General features: G+C 49.5%; 12 protein-coding genes across 12 annotated transcripts; 3 read left to right on the forward strand and 9 right to left on the reverse strand.

Annotated features, from left to right (window-relative positions):
* Positions 1-113: 113 nt before the first annotated feature.
* BGZ61DRAFT_542300 (lysozyme-like domain-containing protein) lies at positions 114-1,015 on the reverse strand (the record flags this gene model as incomplete). The annotated part of the gene is made up of 3 exons (XM_046255166.1): positions 114-407; positions 468-598; positions 664-1,015. The coding sequence occupies 3 exons, from the start codon at positions 1,013-1,015 to the stop codon at positions 114-116; spliced, it is 777 nt and encodes a 258-aa protein (XP_046093234.1).
* A 1,275-nt stretch (positions 1,016-2,290) lies between these two features.
* BGZ61DRAFT_306863 (Carboxylesterase) lies at positions 2,291-2,588 on the forward strand (the record flags this gene model as incomplete). Its single annotated transcript, XM_046238748.1, has 2 exons — positions 2,291-2,343; positions 2,405-2,588. Coding segments are annotated over 2 exons (237 nt in total), but the record flags the coding sequence as incomplete, so codon positions are not given.
* A 2,228-nt stretch (positions 2,589-4,816) lies between these two features.
* BGZ61DRAFT_487956 (uncharacterized protein) lies at positions 4,817-6,224 on the forward strand (the record flags this gene model as incomplete). Its single annotated transcript, XM_046250051.1, has 4 exons — positions 4,817-4,948; positions 5,020-5,157; positions 5,248-5,371; positions 5,443-6,224. The coding sequence occupies 4 exons, from the start codon at positions 4,817-4,819 to the stop codon at positions 6,222-6,224; spliced, it is 1,176 nt and encodes a 391-aa protein (XP_046093236.1).
* A 445-nt stretch (positions 6,225-6,669) lies between these two features.
* BGZ61DRAFT_542304 (Homogentisate 1,2-dioxygenase) lies at positions 6,670-8,288 on the reverse strand (the record flags this gene model as incomplete). The annotated part of the gene is made up of 2 exons (XM_046255167.1): positions 6,670-6,741; positions 6,819-8,288. The coding sequence occupies 2 exons, from the start codon at positions 8,286-8,288 to the stop codon at positions 6,670-6,672; spliced, it is 1,542 nt and encodes a 513-aa protein (XP_046093237.1).
* A 644-nt stretch (positions 8,289-8,932) lies between these two features.
* BGZ61DRAFT_542305 (cytochrome P450) lies at positions 8,933-10,824 on the reverse strand (the record flags this gene model as incomplete). The annotated part of the gene is made up of 7 exons (XM_046255168.1): positions 8,933-9,089; positions 9,149-9,321; positions 9,439-9,994; positions 10,053-10,096; positions 10,150-10,289; positions 10,340-10,676; positions 10,729-10,824. The coding sequence occupies 7 exons, from the start codon at positions 10,822-10,824 to the stop codon at positions 8,933-8,935; spliced, it is 1,503 nt and encodes a 500-aa protein (XP_046093238.1).
* Positions 10,825-11,607: 783 nt separating this feature from the next.
* On the reverse strand, positions 11,608-13,858 carry BGZ61DRAFT_469553 (fungal-specific transcription factor domain-containing protein; the record flags this gene model as incomplete). Its single annotated transcript, XM_046247968.1, has 4 exons — positions 11,608-12,227; positions 12,280-13,197; positions 13,254-13,755; positions 13,816-13,858. The coding sequence occupies 4 exons, from the start codon at positions 13,853-13,855 to the stop codon at positions 11,828-11,830; spliced, it is 1,860 nt and encodes a 619-aa protein (XP_046093239.1). The 3' UTR covers positions 11,608-11,827.
* Positions 13,859-14,673: 815 nt separating this feature from the next.
* On the reverse strand, positions 14,674-15,328 carry BGZ61DRAFT_501129 (uncharacterized protein; the record flags this gene model as incomplete). Its single annotated transcript, XM_046251654.1, has 2 exons — positions 14,674-14,994; positions 15,056-15,328. The coding sequence occupies 2 exons, from the start codon at positions 15,326-15,328 to the stop codon at positions 14,674-14,676; spliced, it is 594 nt and encodes a 197-aa protein (XP_046093240.1).
* Positions 15,329-16,902: 1,574 nt separating this feature from the next.
* BGZ61DRAFT_376104 (glutathione S-transferase) lies at positions 16,903-17,434 on the reverse strand (the record flags this gene model as incomplete). The annotated part of the gene is made up of 3 exons (XM_046242469.1): positions 16,903-17,077; positions 17,130-17,278; positions 17,336-17,434. Coding segments are annotated over 3 exons (423 nt in total), but the record flags the coding sequence as incomplete, so codon positions are not given.
* A 598-nt stretch (positions 17,435-18,032) lies between these two features.
* BGZ61DRAFT_542309 (uncharacterized protein) lies at positions 18,033-20,286 on the reverse strand (the record flags this gene model as incomplete). Its single annotated transcript, XM_046255169.1, has 3 exons — positions 18,033-18,483; positions 19,877-20,047; positions 20,150-20,286. 3 exons carry the CDS (start codon positions 20,284-20,286, stop codon positions 18,033-18,035), a joined length of 759 nt encoding a protein of 252 aa, XP_046093242.1.
* A 230-nt stretch (positions 20,287-20,516) lies between these two features.
* BGZ61DRAFT_501130 (short-chain dehydrogenase/reductase SDR) lies at positions 20,517-21,997 on the forward strand (the record flags this gene model as incomplete). The annotated part of the gene is made up of 4 exons (XM_046251655.1): positions 20,517-20,649; positions 20,731-21,041; positions 21,094-21,630; positions 21,962-21,997. 4 exons carry the CDS (start codon positions 20,517-20,519, stop codon positions 21,995-21,997), a joined length of 1,017 nt encoding a protein of 338 aa, XP_046093243.1.
* A 200-nt stretch (positions 21,998-22,197) lies between these two features.
* BGZ61DRAFT_469554 (ClpP/crotonase-like domain-containing protein) lies at positions 22,198-23,086 on the reverse strand. The gene has a single exon (XM_046247969.1). It carries the CDS (start codon positions 22,871-22,873, stop codon positions 22,241-22,243), a length of 633 nt encoding a protein of 210 aa, XP_046093244.1. The 5' UTR covers positions 22,874-23,086; the 3' UTR covers positions 22,198-22,240.
* A 1,039-nt stretch (positions 23,087-24,125) lies between these two features.
* On the reverse strand, positions 24,126-25,937 carry BGZ61DRAFT_501132 (major facilitator superfamily domain-containing protein; the record flags this gene model as incomplete). Its single annotated transcript, XM_046251656.1, has 5 exons — positions 24,126-24,286; positions 24,348-24,761; positions 24,900-24,942; positions 25,091-25,631; positions 25,693-25,937. 5 exons carry the CDS (start codon positions 25,935-25,937, stop codon positions 24,126-24,128), a joined length of 1,404 nt encoding a protein of 467 aa, XP_046093245.1.
* Between the last annotated feature and the right edge of the window lie 704 nt (positions 25,938-26,641).

The raw sequence follows: 26,641 nt of genomic DNA on the forward strand, positions 1-26,641 counted from the left end.
ATAGAGAATTATGCCATTGCCAGACTAGGATTCGGAAAGTCCAAAGTACAGAACCTCCTCCCCAAATGCTTGACTCCATAAGGTTGTTGCAGATACCACTCCTGTCAAATTATTCAACATTTGTTCGGAAGAGCCTTGGCAGTGGTCTTCTTCTTTGCCAGAGCAATCTCAGCATTGCGGCGGCGAACAAGACCAGGGAGCTTCTTGCCACCCGCGTACACCCACTTCGGGAGCTCTGCAGACAAGACCTTGTTCACGTTCTCGCCCCTGTTAAGACGCTTGATCAAGGTAGATGTCTTGGTGGCTCCGCAACCCATGTTGAAAGCCCAGCTGACCAAGGCGCCGTACTGGTTCAAGTTGAGCGTCACCGAACTGCTGACCATAGCCGTGATGCACTTCTCGAATTTCTATGAGAGAGGAGGCGTCAATGAGTACATGAATGGAAAATCGTGGAGAACAATACTTACTGCCATGTCAGTTGCCAGGAGCTTCTTGCCATTGGCCTTGGACAGCGGGATAGAGTACTTGACATCTGTGCACTTGGAGTTGCTGCAGAGGTGTCCATATCCGACAGTAGGATAGCCAGCAGCATCCTTGTCTAGTACCGGTGGGTTAGCATAACTTGTATCCCAGTAGCTTCCGCGACGAAGAAGAGACACTTACAGATGTTGGCCCTGAATCCCTCAAAATCCGAGATGAGATTCACAGTAGCGGCGTTCGATTTCGGCGCACCGCAAGTGCCGCACTTCTTCACGACGAATCCGCTGGAGCCTGTCTTGACATAGTAGTCCGAGACATAGCAGCCATAAGAGGTTTTGTCCCAGATATTGGTACCCAGAACCTTTTCTCCAGTGGTTTGGCAAGAGAGGGTGACATCAGTCCCCTTCTTGAAGGACCTCTTCACGGAGTAGCTAGTGCCAGGACCACTTCGGCAGTTGACGTTGTCGCCGGTAATCTTATAGGCACTAGTCAGGGATGCTACAAGAGCATAGACTGCAAAGAGAGAGAACTTCATGGTGATTTGCGTTGTAGAGGAGATGAATGGTCAGAATGCTGATGGATATCGAGTCAAGTTTCTCGTGGAACGAGCTCAGTCTTTTATGTTTTAGGCGGGTCACTTTTAGGCCGGAGCTGACAAGAGAAGGGTAAAGTCTTTCCTGCAATCCCTTCAAATTTGGCTTGGTCTGCTGTTCAGCTTCTTGTTCTCTGGCCACGAAGCCTTCCGCTTTTGGAGTGAAATTGCTCATTCTAGCCTTCAGATATAATAAGACGGCATGACACTTGTGCCGATTCATTGTTTATTGGCGCGTTAAACGAAGCTGGCAAAGTCGGAGAATCTATTTGAGGAAGGAGGGCCAATGCGGAAGTGGAGATTGATATTGCAGGATGCCGGGGATATGCCTCAATTCTGCAAGCTGAAATGCAGGAACCCTCTCGATGTGCCGGTTTAACGGCCCGAGATTGGGCGGTTGGGCGGACGGCTAAATTTAACTCGGGCGACTAAGACTTCGTTGGCGAAAATGCTTCCAACAGAATCCGCTTGCGGTTAGGTAGGGCTACCCACCGCTTGAGCCAGCGAGGTCTAGATGCAGGACACGATTCCTACACGTTCGCTAAGCCTAGTGTAACCCTACTTGAGGTTAGCAGCACACGATGAGCTAGAATTCACTCGGCGAATTACAGCTACTCCTCATGCTCGAGTAATCTTATGCCGCTGATCGCGGGGCGTTATGGCCGAGATGGACGGACATATCGAGTGGCTATCGCCGATCCAGGCGCGGACGTGAGCGGGTGGCGGCTGCTGAGTAGGGGTAGGAACAGCGATCCCCATGCGACGACAAGTAAAAGCAGTGTTCGGCCTGGACTCGCCATTCTCGCGTCCTGGCACGCTTGACGCGGTACTTTTTTGTGTAACCGCCGTCTGCAAGCACAGTAGTTTAACCCCTGAGAGTATGTGAAAATGTACCTTATGAGCCCAAGCTGTCAAAATTACTCCTGGCATATTATCTGACTCCAGTTACAGCTACATCTTTTGGCAAGGGGTGGTCAGAATGCTTATGAAGCGTTTACAGATATCGGCTGTATAAAACTTAGGCCATTATTGCCTGCGGCGGTAAACCTTTAGGCCCAAATAGCAAAAGGTAACCATCGCCGTCCTCAAGTTAACCGACATGTGTTAGTGGTGGTAATGTTGCCGGCTCAGGCGCTGAGCCTGGATACGGTAAGCAGCCGGGCGTCCCCAAGAGACTGTCGTTGCGGGTCTAATATCGACAATGTAGACATGGCTGCGTTGGTGGAGAATTCAGTAGAAATCGGGATGCCAACCGTCATGGTGACAATCAAGTGAGTGCCCATTGCATGGACCTCTCAATACTAAACGTTGCGCTAACCCCTGCACTCGTAGCTATCGTCTCGGTGTCTTGGGCTTCCTGGCCTCGGACGATATCAGAAGGGACAATGAAGCCGCAGGCGACAAGGGCGTGGGTAATTATGGCCTTAGAGACCAACTTCTTGCCTTCGAGTGGGTGAAGAAGAACATCGCCGCTTTCGGCGGCGATCCCACCAGAATTACCGCAATGGGAGAAAGCGCAGGTTCCAGTTGGCCTCCCCTCCTCCAAAGAGCAACCACTCCAGGCATTTACATGAACTAACGAATATTTTCTTCCCTGTTACTAGTTGACACCCATTTGAATGCATGCTCGGAACTCTTCAAGCTGCAGAAGCCGTTCCATCAGGCCGTCTTGCAATCCGGCGTTGCACCCCTCACAGTCCGAGGGATGGCACACCAAAATGATGTATATGCCAGGGTGATCTCGCACTTGAAATTTGACAAACCAAGTCTTGTAGAAGAGAGGATCCGCCAGCTTCGAGAAGTCTCAGTCGAGGACTTGATGGGAAGCTATCAAGCTCTTGGATCCCCCGTGCCGTCGTGGCAAGCTACGGTTGATGGCTACTACCTGCGGGACCTACCCAGATGTGCAACCTTGCCGGAGCAAGCCTACGATCCTCATCTCAAGCGCCTGCTCATAGGCGACTGCGCTGAAGAGGGACTCATTTTTTGCCTTCAAGATCCAGTCGATGGGTTGGACCGGCGAACGATTGCTCGCTTTGGCGACAGAAATCTTGGGCGAAGCCAACGCACGTGAGCTGTTCGATGTGTACGGAATAAAGGTGAACACCTCTGCCGAGGAGCTGTTCCCGTATCTCATACGATTGATAACGGACGCGGAATGGTCGCAGCCGATAGAAGCAGTGGCACATTCGTTCTCAAACGACGTCTTTTACTACCACCTGACCGAGGCCAACCCGTTCCCAGGTCAAAACGCGGGGAAGGCTCATCACGGGGTGGACCTGCTCTTCCCTTTCCTGACATACCAATCACATCTTTCGTCTGAGCAGCAGAATCTTTCCCGCATCATGGCTCGGCACTGGATTTCGTTTGTGAATGGAGGGGATCCGTGGACGCCCTATCATCAAGGTTCCGGTATCATCATGCATTACGGAAATGGTGGAAAAGCAACAGAAATGTCAGAGTCCAGCAAAGCGTCATGGGAGGCGCTGAGACTAGTCGAGAGTTTGCAGGACAAAGTATCAGATCTAGCTACTGCGATCAAAGGAGAACGCATCGTTTCGGATGGACAGTGATTAAGTGTGTCCCAGCTACAGATCAGTGCCGAATAGAAACACGTTAGAGCCACGCTGGAGGACAGAATATGCGTCTTCGTCTTTCCATTTGACACTTCTGCATTCCAACCAATACAACCACATGGAGTACCGACAAACCTGGACCTACGGTAATTACGAATTGCACCTACAAGGCCATAGAGTCTCGGCAAATCCACAAGCTAGCTGCACCACACTTTTACCCTCTAGTAGCGTTTTCTCCTTGGGAGCTGCAACGAAATTGGGGCCACCTCCTCGTTAAAGATGAGGCCGTCTCGGGTGAGTTTACTCTGTATTGGGACTAGACGGTACGTACCACAACCCTAGACCTTTACTACCCTACGCCAGAGAAAGCGCCTCGGGCTCGGGCTTCAGCCAGGTACCCGTCAAACGGTAAACCCGATAATGCCGTTGCGGTAATGCCGATAATCCTGACGCCACATCTAATGCCGTGCTGGAGCCCGTCTTCAGCCAGCCCCATGGGGTGGAGATGCGAAGTGTGTTGGATACGTGATGGAGTAGGGGTGAATTCAGTAGATAGTAGACCAGAAATTGATGATCTTATTGATTGAAGTCTTCATGATCTTCTCTTTTTTCTTTGTCATCATCATACGGGGGCGTCCGTCCATTCTTAAGACCTTCACCGCCATAAGCCACATGTATTGTTATAATGAACGGCAAACTCCCTTCTATCCGCACACAGGCGCCAATCTAACAAAGTGCTCCTTTGGAATCCTGGGATCTGTCACGATGTGTATTTGGGTAGCTGGGCGTGTACATGGCGTGTGGTTGTTATAGCAATGTCCTTCTAGCTACTTCAGCATAAAGGATGTACAGGAACTCAAAGCGGGGATCTGACGCAATCAAGAACAAACATACACCCAATCAGACACTTCAGACAATCTGGGCTCGTGACAGGATCAGCTGCGGCCTCACAGCTCCGCACTCTGGGGTATGCTGCATTAGTTTACCCCGCGGCCAGCGAGCGCAACCGTCCACAGTCGGAATTTTCTTGATCACCTGCAGCCGACCCCACGATGACCGGTGTTTTCTCCAGGTCGCGCAGCTTTGTGATATCAGCATATCATCTCGTCCTCCGTTCTCTCCCCCCGCGTCTGAACACTCATCCAATTTCGCGGCAGATATCACCAAAATGCCTAGCACAGCAGCACCACTCCATGTTCTCATCGTAGGAGCCGGCATCACCGGCTTGACGGCGGCAATCGCCTACAGGCAGAAGGGATTCTCCGTCACCGCCTTGGAAGCTTCGATCGAGTTCTCACATGTATGTTCAATGCTGATTACCACCATGCTGCTTCTGCGGTGGAAGGCTCTGTAAATAACACGCACATCAAGGTTGGTGCAGGAGTTTTCCTAGGAGGAAACGCCACGCGCATTCTGTGTGAAGTGGATCTCCAAGATGCCCTTGAAAAATGTGCTGTCCATCTGAGGAGAAACATCTTTAGGAATCAGGACGGCTCCAAAACCCTCAGTGTGAGGGACTACAGCGACCTGGAAAGGGAAATCGGCTACCCATTGGTGTAAATGCACCGTGCCGATCTCCATGACGTCCTCCTGCAACAGGCGAAAGACGTTGGCGTTGTGATTAAAATGGGATATTCCGTCAGAGAGTACGACGCAGTGGCGCCGAAGGCCATCGCAAACGACGGGACAGTATTTGAGGCTGACGTTATCTTGGCCGCCGATGGTACGTTGGGTCCGAGATTTCCTCAACAAGTCAGACACGCGAGGTTAACGCAGAGATGATCTAGGCTACAGATCATTTGCAAGAGAGAGCCTCCTCGGTCGACCTGACGAACCTCGTCCCAGCGGAAATGCCGCTTATAGGGCTCTCATTCCTATCGAAAAACTACACCGAGTGCCTGAACTCAAGGAATTCCTCGACTGGAAAACTCAGACAAACTTTGTCTGGTAAACTCTCTCTTCTCCTTGGTCTGACATTCGAAATTCTGATGGGTCTATCTAGGATTGGTCAAGGCAAACATGTCGTGGCTTATCTTCTCCGTCAGGGAACTGTGTATAATGTGGTGTTGACCGGCCCTGCGCAGAAGACCATAGGCTCTAAATATGTGGTCAAGGCCGACGTCACCGAAGTTCTTGAGCAATACAAAGACTGGGATCCATGTCTCGTAAAAGTGTTGAAAGAGCTTCCTGACGACAGCACCTTGGAGTGGCGGCTCTGCGACATGGAGCCCATGGACTCATGGGTGTTTCCTGGTGGCAAAATAGCGCTGATGGGAGATGCTTGCCATGCGGTGCTCCCTTCCGCCGCCCAAGGTGCGGGGATGGGAATGGAGGACGGAGTGGCAGTTGCAGAGTTTCTTGCACGAACTGAATCTATATCTCAGATCCCGCAAGCCCTAAAGGCATACCAGGAACTGAGACTCCCGAGATGCGAGGCTATCATGACGGGCGCCCGGGGTGACGCGAAGAAGTGGCAAGGTAGAAGTGGCGCTCCGCCCAAGGCTGGTGTGAGCAGCGAATGGTCGTGGGAATATGATGTCAAACGTGCTGCTAGAGAATCCCCTCTAGAAGGTTAGGCATGTATGAATTGGTTTTCGCTGTTAATTACACCCCAAGTGTATCAAACCTCGCTCTAATACGTGACCTGGTAGGATAATGGCAGATGTTTCGCTCCAAGGGCACGACAGGCTTCTAATACGTGGAGATTATAAGCAAATAGCCAATGATTTACATTTTGGCCATAAGGTAGGCCTAAAGCACAATATGAGGATGTATCCCCTTCCCTCATCCGGCCCGCCGTTACGGCTTCATGTAAGGGGCATAGATCTATAAGCGTACAAAGATAATAAGAAAAGTTACGGAACGAATGACTGAGTACTATACATCCGGGCGGCCTAATTGCGCATCGTATTTTTTGTTTAATATTTTCGTATCAAAACAAATAAAACACAGAACCTGACTACCGAGTCCTCATTGCCATATCTTCTTACCACTAGGCGTAACGACAAGGCTTTTGAAATCTTAAAGGCCTTTTGGCTGCTTTGCTAATTCCTGTAGAAGCCGCTGGGCCTCTTTATCATCGACAAATCGGTCCTGCTCACAGCTTGGTCAGTACCACGGCTATGTTTTAACTAGAGGGGAGGGTAATGGGGATCAGGGAATAAACTAACCGGTGCCAAATCCCATGCCGAAAGAGGGATATCCTCGGCAGCCAAGACTCTAGAGCCGGTCATCGCCCAGTCAGTGAACAGCAGGCTCCGACAGCTCTCGAGCATGATGGTCATTTGGTTCTCTCCAACACGCATTGGTTTCAAATCGGCGTGCATGGCAGCCATGGTCCGCGAGTCTGCAGTTCCGTGCGGAGTATGGCCAGCCTCGTAGCTAGCACCGCCTGGAACGAAGACTTCGGAACGCCCTCCACCAGTGGGCCCGTAGATCCTGGCTAGGAATTCGGAAGCGCAGTTCCTGTGGAAGTACGGTGGCCGGAAAGTGTTCTGAGCCACATCCCAGCGTGGCCCGAATACGAGGAAGTCGCACAACGGGGCCTCAGCATCTCGCGATTTGGCAGTTAGAACGGTGTTGATGGATGGATCCGTGTGGTCAATAGCCGCCGGGTTTTGATACGCAAACTTGCTCATATCGTACTTGTAGGGTGTATAGTTCCCGTGCCACGCAACGACGTCGAAGGGGGAATGGTCTTGGTAGCTGGCATAATACTTGTCGAGTTGTTTCGTCACGACGGTCCAGGACCCCGTCGATGTCGTGTCAACGGCGGCCGTGGGATAGAGGAAGTCGCGAGAATTGGCCAAGCCGTAGCCACCGAGCGGCCCAAGCTCTGGAAGCTCCCACTTGGTACCCCAGGTCTCGATGATGTATCCGCGAGCACCCTCGGGCGAGTGCTCCCCCACAATGTCCACCTTGAATCGAAGCCCGCGCTGAATGACACAAAGCTCAGAAGGCTGCAGATAGATATGACCAAACTCGGTCGTAATATCCAGGTGGCCTTCCTGGGCACAAATCAAGAGATCACCATCAATATTGGCAAACGCCTTGTTGGGCATACCGCTGTTGAATGCGTAGATATGATAGGCAATACCCTCTCGGAGATTAGGATGACCACTACCACCGAGTGTGTGAATGCCCTGGATAAAGTCCACATCAGGGTTGTTCTTTCCGGGAATTGTAAAGGCCCGCCACGACAGCTGTGATGGGGCGAGATGGAGCGAGCTATCCGTGGGCAGAAAAGAGGCTGTAGTGGTAGAGTTGCCCTCGATCTGCTCAAGCGAAGTATGGACAGCAGCTGGACGCCGGCGATACAAAAAGCTCCTCATCATATTCGCTCGACTCGCAGCGAAGGACGAACCTGTGATCTGCTCGGCATAGAGCCCGTATGCGCAGAGCTGTGGAGCATTCTGGCCGACTGGCAGAGCGCCAGGAATAACCTCAGATTCAAATTCGTTGCCGAACCCCGAGAGATATTCGTATGGGTCTTCAGGCCGTGTTGGCTTCTTCGACTTTGCATCCGTCCAGTGGAATGTTCTGGTATCGAATGGGGGGTTGTTGGCAGCTGTCTTGGGGACGGTAGCCCCATTGGCAGTGCCCTTGGGGGCTTCAGTCGCAATTTCGATGGTCTCGGTCATCTTTGCTAGGTTGTTCCAGGCTGTAGAACTATATTAGATAAAGTGCTTGAGAAGTTTGCCACGTAGGAGTTCGTACGATGTATGTAATATACATGGTTCTTGAGCTTGGAGTCGGCGTTATGGGACCACAGTTGTCGGCACTGTAGCTTGACATCTGGGTCGCGCTCAACCCCACACTAACTACCTTGCTTTGCTTACCATATTATTACCCCATCACAAAGTGCTTCAACTCGTATCCACAAAGACAATGCCGAATCGTCCCACCATCGCCACCGGGCATATTTTTTCTGGGGACGGTCTTATCGCGCCCGGGTTACCGGTCACCCCGTCCAAAACCCGACCAGCCGGTGCATTACCCCGCATTTAGTCGGGCATAAGGCTGATACATACCAAACGGAGACAGGAAGACCCCCAGTGCAAGACACGTGGTTCAGCCTAGCTGAAGAGCATTGCAGTGGTCTGGCTTAGTCGCAGTCACTGCTTCATAGCAGAAGGAGCATTGTTCTGGGCGACTATCATCAGGTTTCTTGCTATCTCGAAGTATCTCAATCTTGAAAACTAGAAATACTCCGTCCGCTTGCATATATGTGACAATCTATTTTATGCTCACAGTGACGAAATGCCGCCCACTCCCTTTACTATCCTCATCTACGGGCCGGAGACAGTCGCACTAGCAGAGGATTCTTCACCCATAACTCATGGACATCTTGGGCTAGCCAGTGGAAATTTGGGTCCGCGAGGCTCACGTCAAAGTACCAGAGCACATATGCCAGAAGCACTCGAAATTCGTGGAGTGCCAAGCTAGGCATTTTGGTCAGTCTTCAGCTTCACATTGAGAGCTATGTCCAAGAGGTACTTACTTTCTGCCTATACAAGCGCGCGGGCCGACCCCAAAGGGGTTCACTACTTCTGTCTTATCCGAAGTATATTCTTCCGGGGGCGTTGGCAGCCAGCGTTTTGGGACAAACAATTCTGGGTTTTTAAAGTTGTGCTCGGTGTGATACGCTGCATATTGTGTATATTGCACGGTTGTCTGAAGGAAATCAGCTAGGGTATCTTGTATAAGGGGAAGAAGAAGAAAAGAAAAGAACCCAGAAAATGGATGGCCCAAAAGAGGTTTCGCATTTCGTTCAGGGCAAAGTATACTTACTCCTTCTGGGACAAATCTTCCACAAACAATGGCGCCGCCAAGAGGAGCGAGCCGCATGTTCCCGACGGGAACTGGTGGGTATAAGCGGAAGGCTTCGTTGATACAAGCCTGCAAGAAGGGCAGCGCCTGCAGATTGTTGAGGTTCAAGTCCTCGGGGTTTTTGAACTGGCGAATTTCTGCAACGAGGGTAGCCATCGACTCTGGGTTCTTGCACAGATAGTATGTGATACCGCTAAGAATGGTGGCCGTTGTCTCGGTGCCAGCAAACATGAAGTCGCTCATGGTTGCGTAGAGTTGGCCCTTGCTGATGTCTCTGTGCGTCCCAGCCTTGATCACTAAAGACCAGAAGTCTGGCCGCTCGGTTTTCGTGGCCATTCGCTTATCGACTCTTTGAACACAAAAGTTGAAGTGCGCCTCGCGCATCTCTTTGATAAATTTCGGCAGAAGTCGCTTCATGACTGCCGTTAAAAGCTGCCACCTTGCGATTGCGTGCATGATGGAGACCGATTTCAGATGGCCTATCATAGCATAGACCCACGGTGTGTATGTTATGTTCCTAGACGGTTTGATCTTAGGCATTGTATCATGTATTTTGATAGGATCATTATACTCACTCTAATAGGCCTAGATCCTCGCCAAAAACCAAATCTGCCATGATCTGAAAACAACATTTAGCGTAGGTAAGACCCCGGACTTCAAGGCAGGACTAACATCGAATGTAGCAAAATTGTACATCTTAACCATGCCGACCTGTCCTTCAGCGTCGTTCGGATCGGCTTTTTGCAGCTCCGCTCGATGTTGGAGGACGGACACGAGCTGTTTAGCGTAGCCACAGATCAAGCCCTCTTGTTCTTTAAGAGCCTCGTCAGAGAAGGCATGGTTGAAGGGCCTTTCAGTTGACTATGTGCCTGGCCCTCTGATCTAAAGATGCCAGGAGTTCCGGCCTCTTCCGGGCCAGCTTGAGCAGGATCCTTTCGCCATGTTCCGTTGCCGGCAGGGTGATGGCCGTAGATTTCTTTCCAAGCTTGGTTGTCGGTGTAACTGATTTGGTTGGGTGCAATACGAACCACTGGGCCATATTTCTTATGCAACTCAGTGGTAAACTGGGGGCCGAAACCTCGAAGTCGTTGATAGTAGATGGGGATGATTGCGGCAGCGTAAAGCTTTGGTCCAGGATAACCTCTGAGTGGGTGAAGATACATGTTATAGAATATGATGGACAAGGGGTAGGATACCACCTATGAAGATTGAGTACAGACTTGCCAACGGTTCAGCAACTACAAGACCTACCAGGAGCAAGACGATGCTGCTGATCTTGGATACAGTCCAGTCCACTGATGCAAAAGCATCGTACACGGCGTGCACAGCACCTCGGGTGGCAACCATGTTGTCGTGATTTTTGCATGTTGAGTACTGTCGCGAAGTATGAACCCCGAATGTTGGAAAAGCGAGATAGATGCCGCTGCAATGCAAACGACTGGAAACTTGTTGCAAAGATATATTATCTGTGATGCGTGCTTCAATCCCCGCTCCCAATGCGAGTGAGTCTGCGGGGTGGCCTACGTTTGCGTTACGCTATTTTCTAGGCTCGGGAATTCGGTGATATGCTGAATCCCGTTTGCGGACTTTATTTTTTTCTGTACGGACCCAATTCCAAAGGAAGAGCCCGAACGCGAAGACAAATGGAATCTAGGCCCCGCCGCCCACGATGCAAGGGCATACAGTAGGTAACATCGCTCGCTTCGGTACGGAGTCTACGAATGCACACTATGCCAATAAGAGCCTAATGCTAAAAGATCCCCATGGGGAATTCATTCTTCCCCGCGCTGTGCGGAGGGTTTTCCGAGCCGAGGCATATCCCCGTATCCAAGCATAAGTCGTGCATTAAGCGCAGAAAATGACAGCAGCCCAATACACGATCAACGTACGAATAAGAGAGTCTGGGCACGGTAATTCTTTTGTCGACCCAGATGTAAGCCTACTTACCATGACGGTACGAGTAAAACGCGGTACCATGATTTCTCGTACCATAAAACACCGTACCACGATTAGACGATGACTAGTATGATATCAGGAGGATGTGTTAAATGTATTTGCCTAAGCAATAATTGTTGTTGGATAGCGTACGGCACATTCGATCAAGGGATAAGTGTTCAATACGATGTGGAGCCCAAGGATGATGATTGTATTGATCTAGGATCTCTGCGGCCCCCTCTTTTCTCGAGAGGGGTTTTATGTCAGCTCACCCCCCCTCTAACTAAGGTCAGGATATCGATCCATCAGAGGTTTCGTAATACAGGGCCACAATCCAACAATTGTCATACTCGAACCCCGCCATCTAAATGTACATCAACTCAAGCCGCAGGCAACAGACCCGACCAACCGCTCGTCAAGCCAATATATTCAAAATGACACCACCGATATTCCAGTATCGGGCGAAATGCGTAACCACGAGAATCAGTAGCTCCTCCTGCAATGAATGCTGGGCACGGTTTGCGGGCTTCTCCGAGTCCAGTCTTCGGAGTCGAGTTACCTGGAAGTTCATCATCTCTGGTCCAAGAACGCTAAATATGAAGGTAGGCGGCGCGAAGACAATGCCTTCGGGCGGCCATGAACGACACAGTCGCAAGACCTCATCGACGGGCTGTTGGAAATTTTGGATGCTTGCATCAGTGACAATGTGCTCCTCCCAGCCTGGTTTGACAGTCCCGTTTTCAAAGACCTCGGAGCGAGCAGCGCCCATCTTCAATGCGCTTCGCCTATGCAGTAGGCCGACGATTATTCGTGTCCTACCAGTAAATCAACATAGACTTCTTCCCAAATTGGCAGGCGAGTACTCACGATTGCATCATCAACTGTGCCAAAACCGCCCAGTTACTCCCCACATAGTTATCCTTGTCGAATTTGAGATTGTTGATAGAGGATCGCAGCTTTTCGTGGAACAAGAGGGAGAAGCAGGCCACGACCATCTCCAGTTCATCTATGGCCTTTTCGTGCACTGCGTTCTGTCGAGTAATCGCGAAAGCCTGTACGAGAATGTAATTGCTGACAAGACACCACGCCCACTCATCTTGATTGGGGGCATCTTTGAGAACCTTCCAACATAGAGAGAGGTCGAAGTTAAATCGAGCAGATGTCACGGGCTTTCCGGCGAACCATGCCTCGTCCGGGACGGGTAGGCGAATGTGTACCTGGCTTAGATCAATGCCCGAAGCACGACAGGTCAAGATGGATTCGAACGCATCCAACTCCCACATTGACCACCAAGCACGGCGTTTCTCCTCGATTGAAATCCATTGCTGCGCCGTTGTTTCATTCGCTTCTCCCACCGGCTGATCGAAAACGGCCTTGTCGATTGTGTGTAGGTCAAGCTTCTCAGCGAGTCGCAGACACACCTCCACTAGCTTCGTGGCGTCATTCGGTGGATTACATGAGCGATGATAGTACGCGACAAGTATGTAGGCTTGGAGCAAGGGCAACGATGGTGCCTGCGTGTCGGCGATAGTGATGAGGTCGTTATTCAGCCGCCCCAATTTCCGCATGAACGCAGCTCCCCGGTCCTTCACATGCACATCTGCAAAATAGGAAGAGGTCGAGTAACGCGCCGAAAGGGCCATCATTGCGTAAAGCAAAAAGGTCGACTGCTTTGTTAAATCGACGTACTTTGCGCTCCGAGGCACCGCAATGTATGTCTGATAGAACTGTGGTCGATGGAACAGAGGCAGAAACGGCTGTACCCGCAGGAAGAACAAGTACAGCCTGCAGTGAACGGTCAGCTTGGTGAAGTGACGTGAATGTAGCTCGGTAACACTCACACGTCGTCTGCAACCGCTGCCGGGATGTCCAACGAGTATCGCTTGTCCTCCTCCTGCAGCAGTGTACCGAAGGCTCGACCATTTCCAAACGGACTGAGCGCATGACCAAAATCTTCACTCTCAGGAGCATTCCGCCCTCGAGAGGAATCCGCCAGTGGCGGCAGCATACTACCAGTGTATGGTGACGACGCTGGATATGGCGACAGGACAGCGGATTGGTTGACATCATCGTCATTATGCCAGATCTCGGGCAACGCCTCGGTCAAAAACTGGAAGATGTCGTGACTACTATACACACTCTGCATCCCTCCCTCGTTGGCGACGGCATCTAGTGCATCCCAACCAGCGGATAGTGGATTGGCCAGACCGAGATTCGTTGTCGCTCCTCCATTATGGAGTTGAACATCTAACTCACCAATTTGCGAGCATCCCGAGACGGTTGAATCGGGGCTCTGTTGCTGAGGCTGCAACAGAGCAGAAAAGTTTGGGGACGGAGGTTGGTCTGCGAGTCACCAAAATTCAGCAAAGCCCCGAGGCACCGCCGTGAGCAGGGAAGCATTACCCTTACTTGTCCCTTGAGATGGTACATTTGGCGCAGTCATGCGGCGGCGCTTCTCCTCGCGAGGTTTGCGACGGGGATAGAAGCAATCCTGGGAGCTGCGTGTGCAGAGAGCGCATCGCGGTCTCGCCCCGTCGCCTACATATCGGTATTAGGAACACGGCTCTTCAGACGCGATCCATTGTCTCTCTCTCACATCTTAGCTTTTTTCTAGAAGCAGCAAAAGTCTTAATATGAGGGAGGCATAAAACTCTTACGCGAGATCAGGGTCGAGTAACTTACCGTTTACACTCTTCGCAGGCTCTGTTGATGCTACGATGTTCCAGCGTCCTCGCTGAAGAGCTGGATGACATGGCTTGATAAGTTCTTGTTTTAAACACTCTCCCGTGGCATCGAAGAAGTGGTTGGAATAGGATGGGGAGTTGCTGCGTTGCTCTACGAGTAAGGATGAGGGTAATGCAGTTCCAGGTTTTGTGCGGGGTACTGGGTTGGATGGATGGAATTTATTTCGCCTGAGAGGACTGTCACGACCCCATGTCATAACCCCCGCGGTAAACATAGTATCCACATTTTTTGTTCTATTAGGACTAGATCACGATTCTTGGATCGCAACAATCTAAAATCGCACAATCTATGGATTTTACGCTCTATAAGCACTTTTAATTTATATAGTACATCGATATTTAAAGAGTAAATATTACTATAAGCAGATTTTTAGTAATTAATTGCTTTAATTACTTTTGTAATCTTAAAAATATATATTAAATATATGCTGCAGGTCGTGAGATTTTGCTCCTTGATGGCAGTGACCATGGCAGCGTGCTTGATTGTCTCTTGGTCTTGGTCTTGTTACTGCATCCGTTAGCTGTGTTCTTCATGCTCAGCGGCTCCAGTAGCTTCTTCAATAGTAGTAGCTGCCTTAATGATGATGCCTTCGAGGTTCCGTTCAGGTAGCAGGCTATGGCTCTGAAGAAATGCACTGAGGAACACATGATACATGGGTCCAAGTCCATTGAGGAACTTATCCATCAGTTGTGGCTCTCCAATTTGACTAGTTTCGTCTAGTTGAAGGATTTGGTCTCGGGTCTTCCGTAATTGCCGAGAGAAGTCAGATACATTTTCGCAGTTGTCCAGAGCAAGCCTACCAAGCTTTTGCTGGAGGTCGTGGAATACACTGCTGCCCTTGGTTGAAGTGTTGATCTAATGTTTTGAGGATGTTGGCTAAGTTGTTGAGACCTTGGACTTCCTGTTTGGGACGGAAACCAATTCGATATCGAACTGCTCCGCACGCCCGAGCTTGTCTCTGGTGCCAAGCATCTAGCTTTTCTTCGAAGACGACTTCCGAGAGATTTCCTTGCACCGGTGGGCCCCGCTCTCTCTCTAGGAGATCGCCATAGCCAGACAGGGCCAGTAGGTCTCGGATTTCCTCGTTCCAGTTGATCCAGCCTCCAGAGGATTCGAGTTTGGCAACTCCGGAAAGATTTCCGCTTAGGGTCAAGTCTTTGCCTTCTGACATGCTGAAGGAACGTAGTGTGATGTGTTGATGTTGCGCTGTTTTCGATGAAAGTAGAGGTAAGACAAGAGGTCTAGCCCGTCCTTTTCATAGATAGCAGCCGCAAGCAGGAAGAAGCAGCGAGAGGCCGACGGAAACAGCGAGGAGCTGACGGAAACAGCGAGAAGCTGACGGAATCATGGCGCAGTTAGTTTTTCCGCAACTCAACCCCTCGTTGTGATACTTAGTAAATGATCAAGTAGCGGGTACTTCGTTCAGAAACAGACAGATGAGGGTCCTGATCCTGGCAGTGTCGAAGGCCTCCGTTGAGTCTCCGGTGCAGTGGAAGAGACTGTGAGGTCCTTGTGAGTAAGGGACGGATGATTAGATAGGAGACTCAGCTTTGAATTTAGTTTAGCCGCCCGGGCTCATAACCTGTTTTTCTTAATTACTCACTAAATGTGTTGATGAAGTGCTTAGAGAGCAAGCTCTTGGAAACCCAATTGTCCCCAGCGTGATAACCACAAATGCTGCCCCAACCCTTTACTATCCTTTCCACAAAGGATGCCCAAGATTAAACTTGATGTTGTAGATGCTACGTTCGCCCGCAAAACGGCAGCGCAGTGCGAAGGTGTTGAATACGAAAAACCTTTATGTCACAGGCCGCAGACGAGGAAATTTCCGCTATGTCGCTCAACTGAGGTTTACCACTCGAAATCACATAGCGATGTTATAAAGATTCAAGTTCAAGGATACGAAGCCACAGCACAACTTCTATGGTTTCTCACTCATTGATATACTATCAACAGTAGGGCAAAACTTGACATGACCCACGATCCGCGTCCCGCAATCTCGCCCCTGACCAGACATAGACGGAGCCACGACAGCGTGTAAACTGTATTTGCGCCGTCGAGATTGTACGCCATGTTCATCTAAATCAGACAGAAGATGGGATGCAGTTGAGGACGATGGAAGATCTTGATTTATATCTATTGGAAGGAGCAGCAGCCAGATTCTTATACCTAAGGATCCGGATAGTTATGGATCAGGGATGCCGTCAATAGCATTGGATCCACGCCCTTAGGTTCGAATACCTTATCTAAGGTTGATCTCAACCACAGTTCCTAGGGCTCTAAGGTTGGTCCTAACTGTGGTTCCTATCGGGCCTATGCAGACTAGATCTTTCTGCAAGCTGGATCTCTATTTTGCCTGACAATCTACGCTCTCCCACATGGCAATACGGGTAAACTGGGAGGGGCTCACATGATAGGCATTCCAGACTATAAAAGACAACCAGAGAGCCTTGTGTCTGCAGGCTCTTTCTGAAGTCGCACCATTTAATATCCAAGCCTATATTCCTGCAATTTTGAGTATCAAAGCCACCAATTGCACTTCAAATTACATTTGGAGATCAAAAAACGACCTGAATGGCTCGAAGGATGACACACGGCGTACTTTTGTTGCCTGTTCTTACTCAATTCTTCATCGTTCATAGAAAGAATGGAAGGCACTCAAATTTGATGGAGAATGTATACCTAACGATTTACTCAATCGAAAAACCTTGCTATTGACTAATGTAGGGCCCATCTGTGCTGATATTAAACTTCTGCGTACACTTTCTTTACAGCAGGTCGAGAGTTTAATCGCTCATGCCACGCCAAGAAGTTAGGGTACTTTTGCTTAATGTCGTATTTATCCCACAGAATGCTGCTGAAAAATGGAGCAAGTAAGGCAACTCTGTTCCATGGGACAAAGGATAGATCGGCATACGTGCTGTAGGCACTATTAACATTTGAATATCGTAGATGAGTGGACTTCAACGAACCATTTATTCCCTGTAAGATAATCTTTCCCCTTGAGGATATTGTCTAGCACTTCAAACACTCGGACGGTTTGCTCAAGGTACCGCTGTTTTCCGATCGGAATGTCATCGGGACAGCGATGGAACCACACGGCTTGACCAAAGTATGGGCCCTGATTAAGAAGATATTAGTGATCGCTATAGTTGCAGAAATCCATTATAGGACTCACCTGTCCAGACATTTGGAAGTGTAGATATTGCTTTAAACGCCACTTCTCGTTGGTATCTTCGACTGCCAACTTGCCATCCTTATCATACAGCTCTACAAGATCCCTAGGTATAAATAGCTAGCTTTCTTCCTCCTAGGCCAAAAGACAAGATCATCCATCGTCCCCAAAGCTGTCTCAATCAATCCACTTGTCTGATATACACGATGCCAAAGGCTCGGTGGGATTCATCATGGAACATTCCCACACAACGCAGGCTGCCCGGGACCTTCGCGGTGCTTTCTGCGTGGAGCAGACTCACCATAGAATTGAGTCTACGAAGGAGGGCAGGTCCGTTCACCTTGTCAGCCCACGATTCCTTGTATCTCAGCCACTCCACGACCACGTGTTCTGATGAGGGCTCAAGCAATGCCAAGCTGTGGATGCCGATATCTTCCTTCAGTGTCACATTCTTCTGGTCGAGGGCAAGTCCACGCTGCTCTGTTAGACGGCCTGCATCAGAAAGATTGGTGAGATACTTGACCGCTATCAAGACCCCTATATCCTCATCCCCAACGTTGGAAAGCGCCGCCGATAGATTGCCCAGATGCTGCACGTCCGAGTCCAGAATCGTGTTTGTAAGGTGCTCCTTTGTAATGGAACGGTAGTACGAGGGGATAGTATTAACCATTTTCGTGTGCTGATACCGAAGAAGTGACTGTTAGTAGCTAGCATCGACTTGCACGATGCGATCCGTCTCTTTCAGCGCCTCGGCGATGGTGCTGAATTCAAATTCAACCTTGCTCAAATCGCCCTTTTCTGCGTCGTCAAGTAAACGATTAAAAGCGAAGAGCCAACTCTGCAGTCGCAATTTAGCCAGAATGTAGTCGACGGTTTGACGGGTCGACGGTGATGTGCTGTCAAAGGCCAACTCGACAGAACCTGGGAGATATCGGATTGATATGCCTCGAAGCATGTCAAGTACTCGTGCTGATCGCGGCCGTTTGTTCGGATCCATAGAGAGCATTACCCGGATCAAATCAACTAATCGCACCTGGAATGGTTCTCCGCTCTCTCTTAGTCTGACCAGCCAGAGAAGAACGTTCGGATTTGGCTTCCCAGCACTCATGTAGAAGCGCTCCCCGACAACGCCAGGAACAATTTCGACTGTTCTTTGGTTGCTGAGCTTGACAACACCATAAATTCAGCGCAATAAGCTTCTCCTTAACAGTATAAGGCCCTTAAGCTTATCTGGAAATATATACGTACATTTAAAGCAGCTGTAAAACTGAGCTGCTAGCAACAGTCCCCTATACCTTAAGAAATACTATAAGGCCCAAAATAGTCCCTCTAACAGAAAGGCATCTTTAATATAAAAATAGCAAGCAGCCGCCCTTCTCGATACAGCTTAATATCTATTAGTCCTATATCACGTCTTAACTCTTTTCTGCGCACGTACAGTAATACAGCCTGTAGGTCAGTATCGGTAAAGTGCCCATATTATAAAACGCCTTATAGAAGTCTCTTACAGTCGATAGTTTACTCTTGTGCAGCATTGGCGAGTACTAACTTTAATCATTAGATAATCTCTCCTTTATAGCAAAGCCGTCCTCTAAAATACATGACACGCTCAACAAGTCTTCAGCCTACATCTCCAGTCTCCTCTGCCTTCCGATTCCAATTCGAACCTATTTCCTCGAGCGCTCGTCCCGGCTAGGAGGACGGTCTCTCTTCTCCCGCCGTTAGGGCTGCCTCAGATCGGAGAGTTCTTCTCTCGATGGCTCATTTGCTTCTTCACAAGCCGTCTGATGTGGCAGCCTTGGGGACGACTGTCCAACTACGTGTGCATCCCCTGCCGCAGCCTCCGGCTCTTTACACTGGATAGACTGCATGTCGTGCTGATGGCCACTTTCCACGTGAAGCATTAACCTTGCCAGTCGTTTCCCGTTCCAGTACCTCTTATCACTTAGTACGTCTTTATCTTTGTAAATATAGACGGTTTAATGGCTTATTAAAAATAAGATGAGACCTGCAGCCCTGGACGATGACAATAGTTTGACCCTATAATTTTGCTCTTCCGCACTGCCAATACCTTCATTGCTGAGTGGCTTGGTTGATCCTCCTGCCATGTGTGCCCCTTACTTGCCAGTGCCCGAATCGTCGATTTGCATTCCGAAACAGCACCAGAATATTAGGCTTGACTTAGCACAAATTAGCGGGGACGCACCACCTTAAACTTAACACCTTGGTATTTCCATATAACCTTTTTGAGTCGCAGCATTAATTCTTGACATTTAGCTGATACTACCTCATTAATAAAGCATATTCTATGAATGTAGATTTTTATATTGCTTTATCACATTTAGGCTACTAACATTCTTCGCTTTGATTTAGAAATACTCTCGTCTTAATTTAGAATGCTCTCTCCTGGCCAAACACCGGCCCTTGGGCTAATAGGGCTGAAATATCGAAGGATGGAGCTTGCAGCTCTAGAACGAAATCCTACGCAACACTTTTTGATTGCTTGCAGAAAATTTCAAAAGCACTGCATGTGGGGCACCATACCCATGAACCCAAACCGCAACGGGGAATCCTTCGGCTTGAGCTAGACCCTTGGGGCAAGTCACATTCAAATTCAAGCACTGGAACTCGTCCATCTCATATTGGTGCTCGGGGGTGAGCGACTTCTGCGTGAGGGCCATACCAATGACCATTCGCGGGAAAGGGGCCAATGGCCTGAGATATACTGTTAGTCAGCCTATACTCTATCTCTCAGAATTGAACTCTTGAATGGTCAAGGAAAACTGTACCCATATTTGGTTGCATCCCACTTCTCACCCGGCCAGCGAAGAAGCAGCTTGGAATCTGGCAGGGACGATGCCATACCGTATGCCACGGTACTGCTCGACATGTGGGAAGGCACTCCGCTCGAAGCCGGTCACTTCCCCGAGCCCTGAAACGTGACGGGTAACCATGATGGTTTCTGAGGTTTCGAAGTAAACAAGGTATGCAACCAAATGAAGAAAACTCTGAAAGGTGTATTGGTGGGATCGGTGATGTTAGCTCAGTTATCAGTTATGGAAGTGATGCGAGACAGCGAATGACACTGCACTCGGTGTTTCGGACGCCAGCTCGTCCGCTGTCCCCGGCCCAGCACTAAAGACGGGCCCGGCCAAACAAACTCTTTGAGGTTGGCGTCGGCATTATGTGTGGCGGTGGAGGTTCTAGGGTCGTAACCCCGCTCAAGCCGAGACCTACTCGAGGCAGCCGTGTCGTGACGCCTGTCAAAGTAGTAAAGCAACAAGATTCAGGGCACAGTCGGGCCAGTTCACGAGGTTGTCTGATATAGTATTTATAGGCATTGGATCGTGATCCTCACTTCTACAACACAAAGATTCTCAGTTGCCACTGATTGGTAGGTGGCGTGACTGGCATCGGAGCGGCATTGGTCTCTCTATTTTGTGACCAAGGCGCCCATGTCTGCTTCAGTGATTGGAACAAGGCGGGAGGCACTAAACTTGCGGAAAGCTTGAAGTTTCGATCAGCATCCGCTCAGGGCTCTGTCACGTTCTCGCAAGTGGATGTACGCGACTATCACGCACAGCTTGCCGTTTTCGAGACAGCATACAAGAAGCACCATCTTATCGATCACGCCATCTATACGGCTGGTGTGGTTGACCCTCGGGGCTGGATGACTACCAGCACTCTGAATCTAGAAACCGTTAAAAAGGTGACTATCCCTCCGGTTGACTAGGATGGTAATGTACTGAGAGACATGTCAGGATCCCCAACCCTTGGCAGACGTCCTTGATATCAACTTGAAAGGCTGCCTATATTTCTCGCTCATCGCCGTCGCGTACATGAAGGAGGGGCACACTCAAAACGACGATTCAAGCTCTGAAGCTCGAAAGTCACTCACACTGATCTCTTCCGCAAATGGTTTCATGGAAGCGCCCGGTTTGTACGCATATGCTTCGAGTAAAGCGGGCATTATTGGTTTACTCCGTTCATTCAAGCCAATCAGTGTCAAAAATTTCGGCATCCGGGTCAACGTTGTTTGCCCGACAGCCACCGACACCCCCATGGTAGCGGCAGCCATGGATTACGTCCGGCAGGTGGGGGCTCCTTTGAGCACTCCAGGGGGCTGCGGGAAGATTATTCAGCAACTTGCCTTGGATCCTAAGCATCACGGAGAAGTGGTGGTTATATTGAATGATAGGGGCTGGGATATAGAAGCCGGGCTCGACCGTACTCGTCACGTTTGGTTGGACGACGAGCCCGCTACGTTGCTTGAAGAAACTCAGGAAAAGATGGCCGCGGTAAGCATATGCCTTCTCCCATTGCGGCACATACACTAACACAATCTAGCACCAGGACTGGTCAGAAGCGCATACTTGAAATCTGATGGCAACATAGGCAAATTGGCGACATTACTAGTTGCGTATTGTCACTTTTGCAAAATCCATGCTTGTTACATGCTTCATGTTCTCGACTATGTAATTAGGATAACTATATCTCTGTTACAGTATGTGACAGTAAATTTAATTGCTTTTTGTTGTCCTCGTACCTTTCGTGGTGTATAAACATTTATATATGTTACGCGCCGAGTTGGGCGACAAAATGAAGTTTCCACTGTACTGTACCTCCCAGGGAGATTGTCGCATCGGATGTGGTAGGGGCAGTTGATGTGTGTAAGAAGGTCTTAATTTCTAACTAACTGTGGGCCTATAGCGGCTCCTATATACAAAGATGCCCTTGCTATCCTGGGGGCTGTGATGAGGTCCTCGAGATAAGAGAAATGATAGTCTTCAGACCGGATCGCTAGGAATCCGGGTCTTCGAGACCGGAAAAGGCAAATAACTGATATCATAGGGCGATACATGTGACAGAAAGTTGCTTCAGGTTTAGGAGCTAACATCTACTACGAAATTAAATATTTGCCTTTACAGCTGGGTCCGTTCTCGGCTCGGGGATATGGGATAAGCGTTCGAATGCATCGAATGCTTTCCCATACAATTCTGAGCGCAACAGCGCGTAGACATTGGCGCTGGCCTTGGGGGCATGTTCTTGTGCGACTGCGATGGCCCGATCCAGCATTACATCTGGTTCCGCAATCTCGTCCACGATCCAATCTTCTAAGGCCTCCCTACTCGTCCATCTGAATCCTTCCATCAACATCTTTCTCGCGATGTGGGGCCGCAACTTTAACCTCGGTAGCATCCCTATGCCTGGGAAATACACACCCAGGTTGATAGAAGGCAAAGAGAGGAAGCCCCTGCGGCTGTTCATGAAACGGTAATCACAAGCCAGAGCAACTAGACTCGCTCCACCAAAAGTATGGCCCGTGATCATGGCCACAACTGGAAATGGGTAGCTCAGGATTTTAGCGACCAGGGGGTAAAACCCCTCTGCATGAGAACCGGGATTTCTGTGATGCTCGTTAACATCCAGACCTGTCGACCAAAATTTCGGCGAGAATGACGTGATCACCACGGCGCCTCCTTCGTTGGCTGGCTGTAGTAGGCTGTTGGCGATAACCCCGAGAGCCTGGATGAGGTCCATGGCGCAAGCGAAGTTGATGATATTCTGAGAGGGTTTTTGGATGGTTATCGCAGCCACTTTCCAAGCCGAGGACGGCTAAGAGACTGTCAAATGTTGGAAAACAAGGGGCTCACGACCCATCCTGAAGGTAATTTGGAGTATTGACTGCACCTGTCTCTTGGTCGACAGCTTTTCAGGTGGGAATTGGTCAATTGAGCCACCACGACGCGAAAGGCATCGGCATTATGGGATGCTCCGGGTCGGATAGAAAATAGGTGGGGCTGAATGTGCAGATTACCTTTGATTTGCTTTACTCTAATTGGCTGGACCCCCGGGGATATGCAGGTGGCGGGGTTAGCGCCAATGTATTACTCTTCCGGCGTTTTCGCTTTTAGGAGAAACGTGGGATATTTCCGGCATTCTGTGGGACCGCACCGTCTACAATTGCAGAGACGCTGTCATCTCAATACACTGACAAAGCGCTAGACACTCCAAGCATTTTCTTTCAGTACATTTGATCTCTTGAATGGGCCTCCATCGCTGTCCGAGGTCTTTGTTAACGGTAGGCAAAGTTTCTATCAAGAGCCTTGGTTCCCCCAGTGCCAGTGGTCTCGAGGTTATGGTGAGTCTCGCCTAGAATTGGTGGGTGCTTGGTGGTGGTTTCATGGGAGTATGCCGCATCCATCAGACATCTATCAGATAGTCAGACCTATCTCGAACAGCCGAGACGTCTGAAGTCCTAGCTAGTCGGCCTCAACACCAGGAAACCGGTCTCAAGACCATCAGATCTACAGTCTCAAGGACCTTACTCTCTAGCCCCTAGATAACAAGGAACTAGCCCCTAGATGACTAGCATCTGTGTATAAGAGAGTTACTTCCAGCCCTCTGTTAGATAGACATCAAGAGCTTCTACATACATCAATGCACCCCTATCATCAGATGCGACAGAGTAAGTTCAAACAAACTTGGCATAGTCCCGTATTGTTCTCAAAAGATCCATGAAACGAATGACAGGAAGCGTCAGTTTTCTAGCTGTAGGAGTAGCTACGTCGTGGCTACTGCGCAATGGGTGCGAAACGTGTAGATTTTCCAAGTTCGTCAGGTTACCGGGAGGATTAGAATATATTCCATCGACCAACAAATATCCTACTCCGAAATAACATGCAACGTTCATTGCTGGAGAGCACAAATATGTTGACCGCGAAGTTCGTCCTGTGTTCATTCCCGCACCCTAGCATCTCAATGCTCTTTAGTCATTCGCTCCCGTGGAATATTAAAGATAGCTCAACAGAGAGTATTTATGCCACCAAGCCCTCATCCTCTTGCCGTAAATGTAGACAGGAATAGTCGTTAACGACAGAGCAATTTGCATTCCTCCTATCGTGTAAAACACCCTTTCGGGCTTCCAGGAAGCAATCCAGTCATTAAGGAAGACTAGGTAGCAGTCAGTTAACAGTAATCTAGGCCATAGAAACATACCAAAGCGGGGACTTACAGGAGAACCCGAACCACAAGAAGTTCTTAAAGGTCATCGTAATGATAAAGCTCTCGTTACTGATGTCTCGGAAAGCATCAATAAGGTAGCTACCAGCCGAGACATGAGCAATCTGCACTGATACGAAAGCAACTCCCCACATTGCGGATGAGGCAACCGGCGAGGCTCCTGAATTGATGAAATTGCCCACGAGGAAGTACCCAATGCCGCAGGAAATGGGCATTCCGATCATGAGAGGAAGACGGAATTCGGGCTCGAACACCCCATTATTCTTCCGCGAGATCCATTGTACTATCGGGTCAGACACCAACCCACAGAGAATACAGCCAAGGAAGCCGCCTACGGTGGGTCCGGCATTGATGTATCCAAGCTGTGCCGTGTTCAGGTTGTATGGTGGCGCGGAAAAGATTTGGGCTATGACGAGCGAAATTCCAATGACCCAGAGAGAAGTGAAACCGACAACGATGAGGGACCACAATACAACAGGGTTGAACAGGGTCAAAAAGGGTCAAATGATCATCTTCAGGAGAGACTCTTCTGCGTAAATTCCACTGTAGATCCTCATTCTCTGTACGAAGGAATGGCGTGCTGGATACTGCAAAAGTGGTGCTGCGAGAGGTTGGCTTGTCTTGCTGTCGAGGTTCTCCACTTGGACAGTAGTAGGTTTCTCTTGTGTCATGTCGACGTTCTAGTTGTTCTTATCAGTAATATTCTTTGGCCAGGAAGTTCGCACTTCCACTGACCTCTTCAGACGCAAGATCTGTGTTGTACAGAGCCGCTCGGTTGTATTGGGTTTCCCAGCAGAATAGGATGACGCATACCCAGGCAATAGCGAGAAAGACACAAAGGATCCAGAAGACCCAGCGCCATCCTAGATCATAGGTGACCTTTCCAGCAACCATTGAAGGCATATTCCCAAGGCCGGATTGTGATGTAACGTAGAAGGCCATGCGTCTACCTCTCTGGTGAACGCAGTAGAGATCACCAATGACGGCAAAAGACAGACTTTCAAATAGCGCAATGCCCACTCCTTGAAGAATTCTGGCGCCTAGCAATGAAGCATACGACGTCGCAGCGCCACCCCATATGGAGCCGGCCAAGGTGCAGGAAATGGAGAAGATGGCTACAGGTCGTTTGCCAAATTTGCGAGCAAAGGCAGAGATGAAGACGCCACAGGCGCCGACGGCGCAAAGATTGTAGCCGGTGAGCAAGGAAACCTTGGTAAAATCAATATGGAGATCCTCAATCAGGACAACTGCCATGGAAGACAAGACGGGTCCGACACTGTAATATGACTGACTTTAGCTGGCCTGTCGGCATAGTAGAACGGAGGGGATTCTCTTACCCTCCAATGACGCAAAGAGTGCAGTAGCAATAGAGAAGAAGAATGAGATCGCGTTGCCAAATTGGCCAGTTAAGAGGGTCATTGGGGTCGTCAGACGGCTGGGGGATAAGAATCACGTCGCAATGCTTTCCACCCGCTCGTTTCAGAGTTTGGTCGGAGGTTTGAGAGGTATCCTCAGTTGAAAGCAAAGCGGTGCCAGGTACATGCTGATTACTGTTCCGTGGTTGGAGAACCCCAAGAGCCATTCTGTGGAATTGCGAGGTGATGGTAAATGCGACAGAAGAGAGTATATCGGCCGCTCGTTCTTGATTAAGGAAGATAACTCGGCTCCATAGCCATTTTTTATACCAAGGGGGTTCAAAGGATACAAATAACGGGGAGTTTATCATGTGGAATCTAATCTATACAGGGTTAGGATAGATTTACAGAGCTGATATTATACCGAATAGACTTCCCCGGATTCCCCGGATTTCCCCGGATTTCCCTAGACTTCTGCTGGTAGAACCAAATTGGACCCAAATCACCGGGTGCTTTCTGTAATTTGCCAAGGTCTCGGCCATCTCGGCTAGCATTCTAGGCCCGAGATATGATTAGATCGGCATTACATCGGGGTTTGCGCTGGTAAGGCCGTTAGCTACGAGCACTAGGTTTCCGAAGGCCCGATCAATATAATACCGAATCCCCGGGATCCTGGCAGCCTGCGGCCATAGCAATATTTTCACACTTGTGTAAGGATCTGGACGCGAGTCATTATACCAATGGATGGTCTTGTTATTGAATATCTAAGACTGAGGGAAAGAGAGAAATTCCACTAGTACGTCGGTTTGCTGCGTGGTTTTTGTGGCCATGCCACGAGCTGAGGCTTTCGCGCGAATTTTCTTGTAGTTTAGTCTTATCTGTTATCAGTTGGCAGTGTGAAAGGAAGTCTAGAGGGATGGCAAGGACTGTG

This window comes from Ilyonectria robusta, assembly GCF_021365365.1.
Source record: "Ilyonectria robusta strain PMI_751 chromosome Unknown BGZ61scaffold_110, whole genome shotgun sequence".
Taxonomy (NCBI): domain Eukaryota; kingdom Fungi; phylum Ascomycota; class Sordariomycetes; order Hypocreales; family Nectriaceae; genus Ilyonectria; species Ilyonectria robusta.

Excerpts from the sequence above, each read along its gene's own strand:
- BGZ61DRAFT_469554 (XM_046247969.1), bottom strand. The coding sequence starts at position 22,873 with ATGGACCTCATCCAGGCTCTCGGGGTTATCGCCAACAGCCTACTACAG.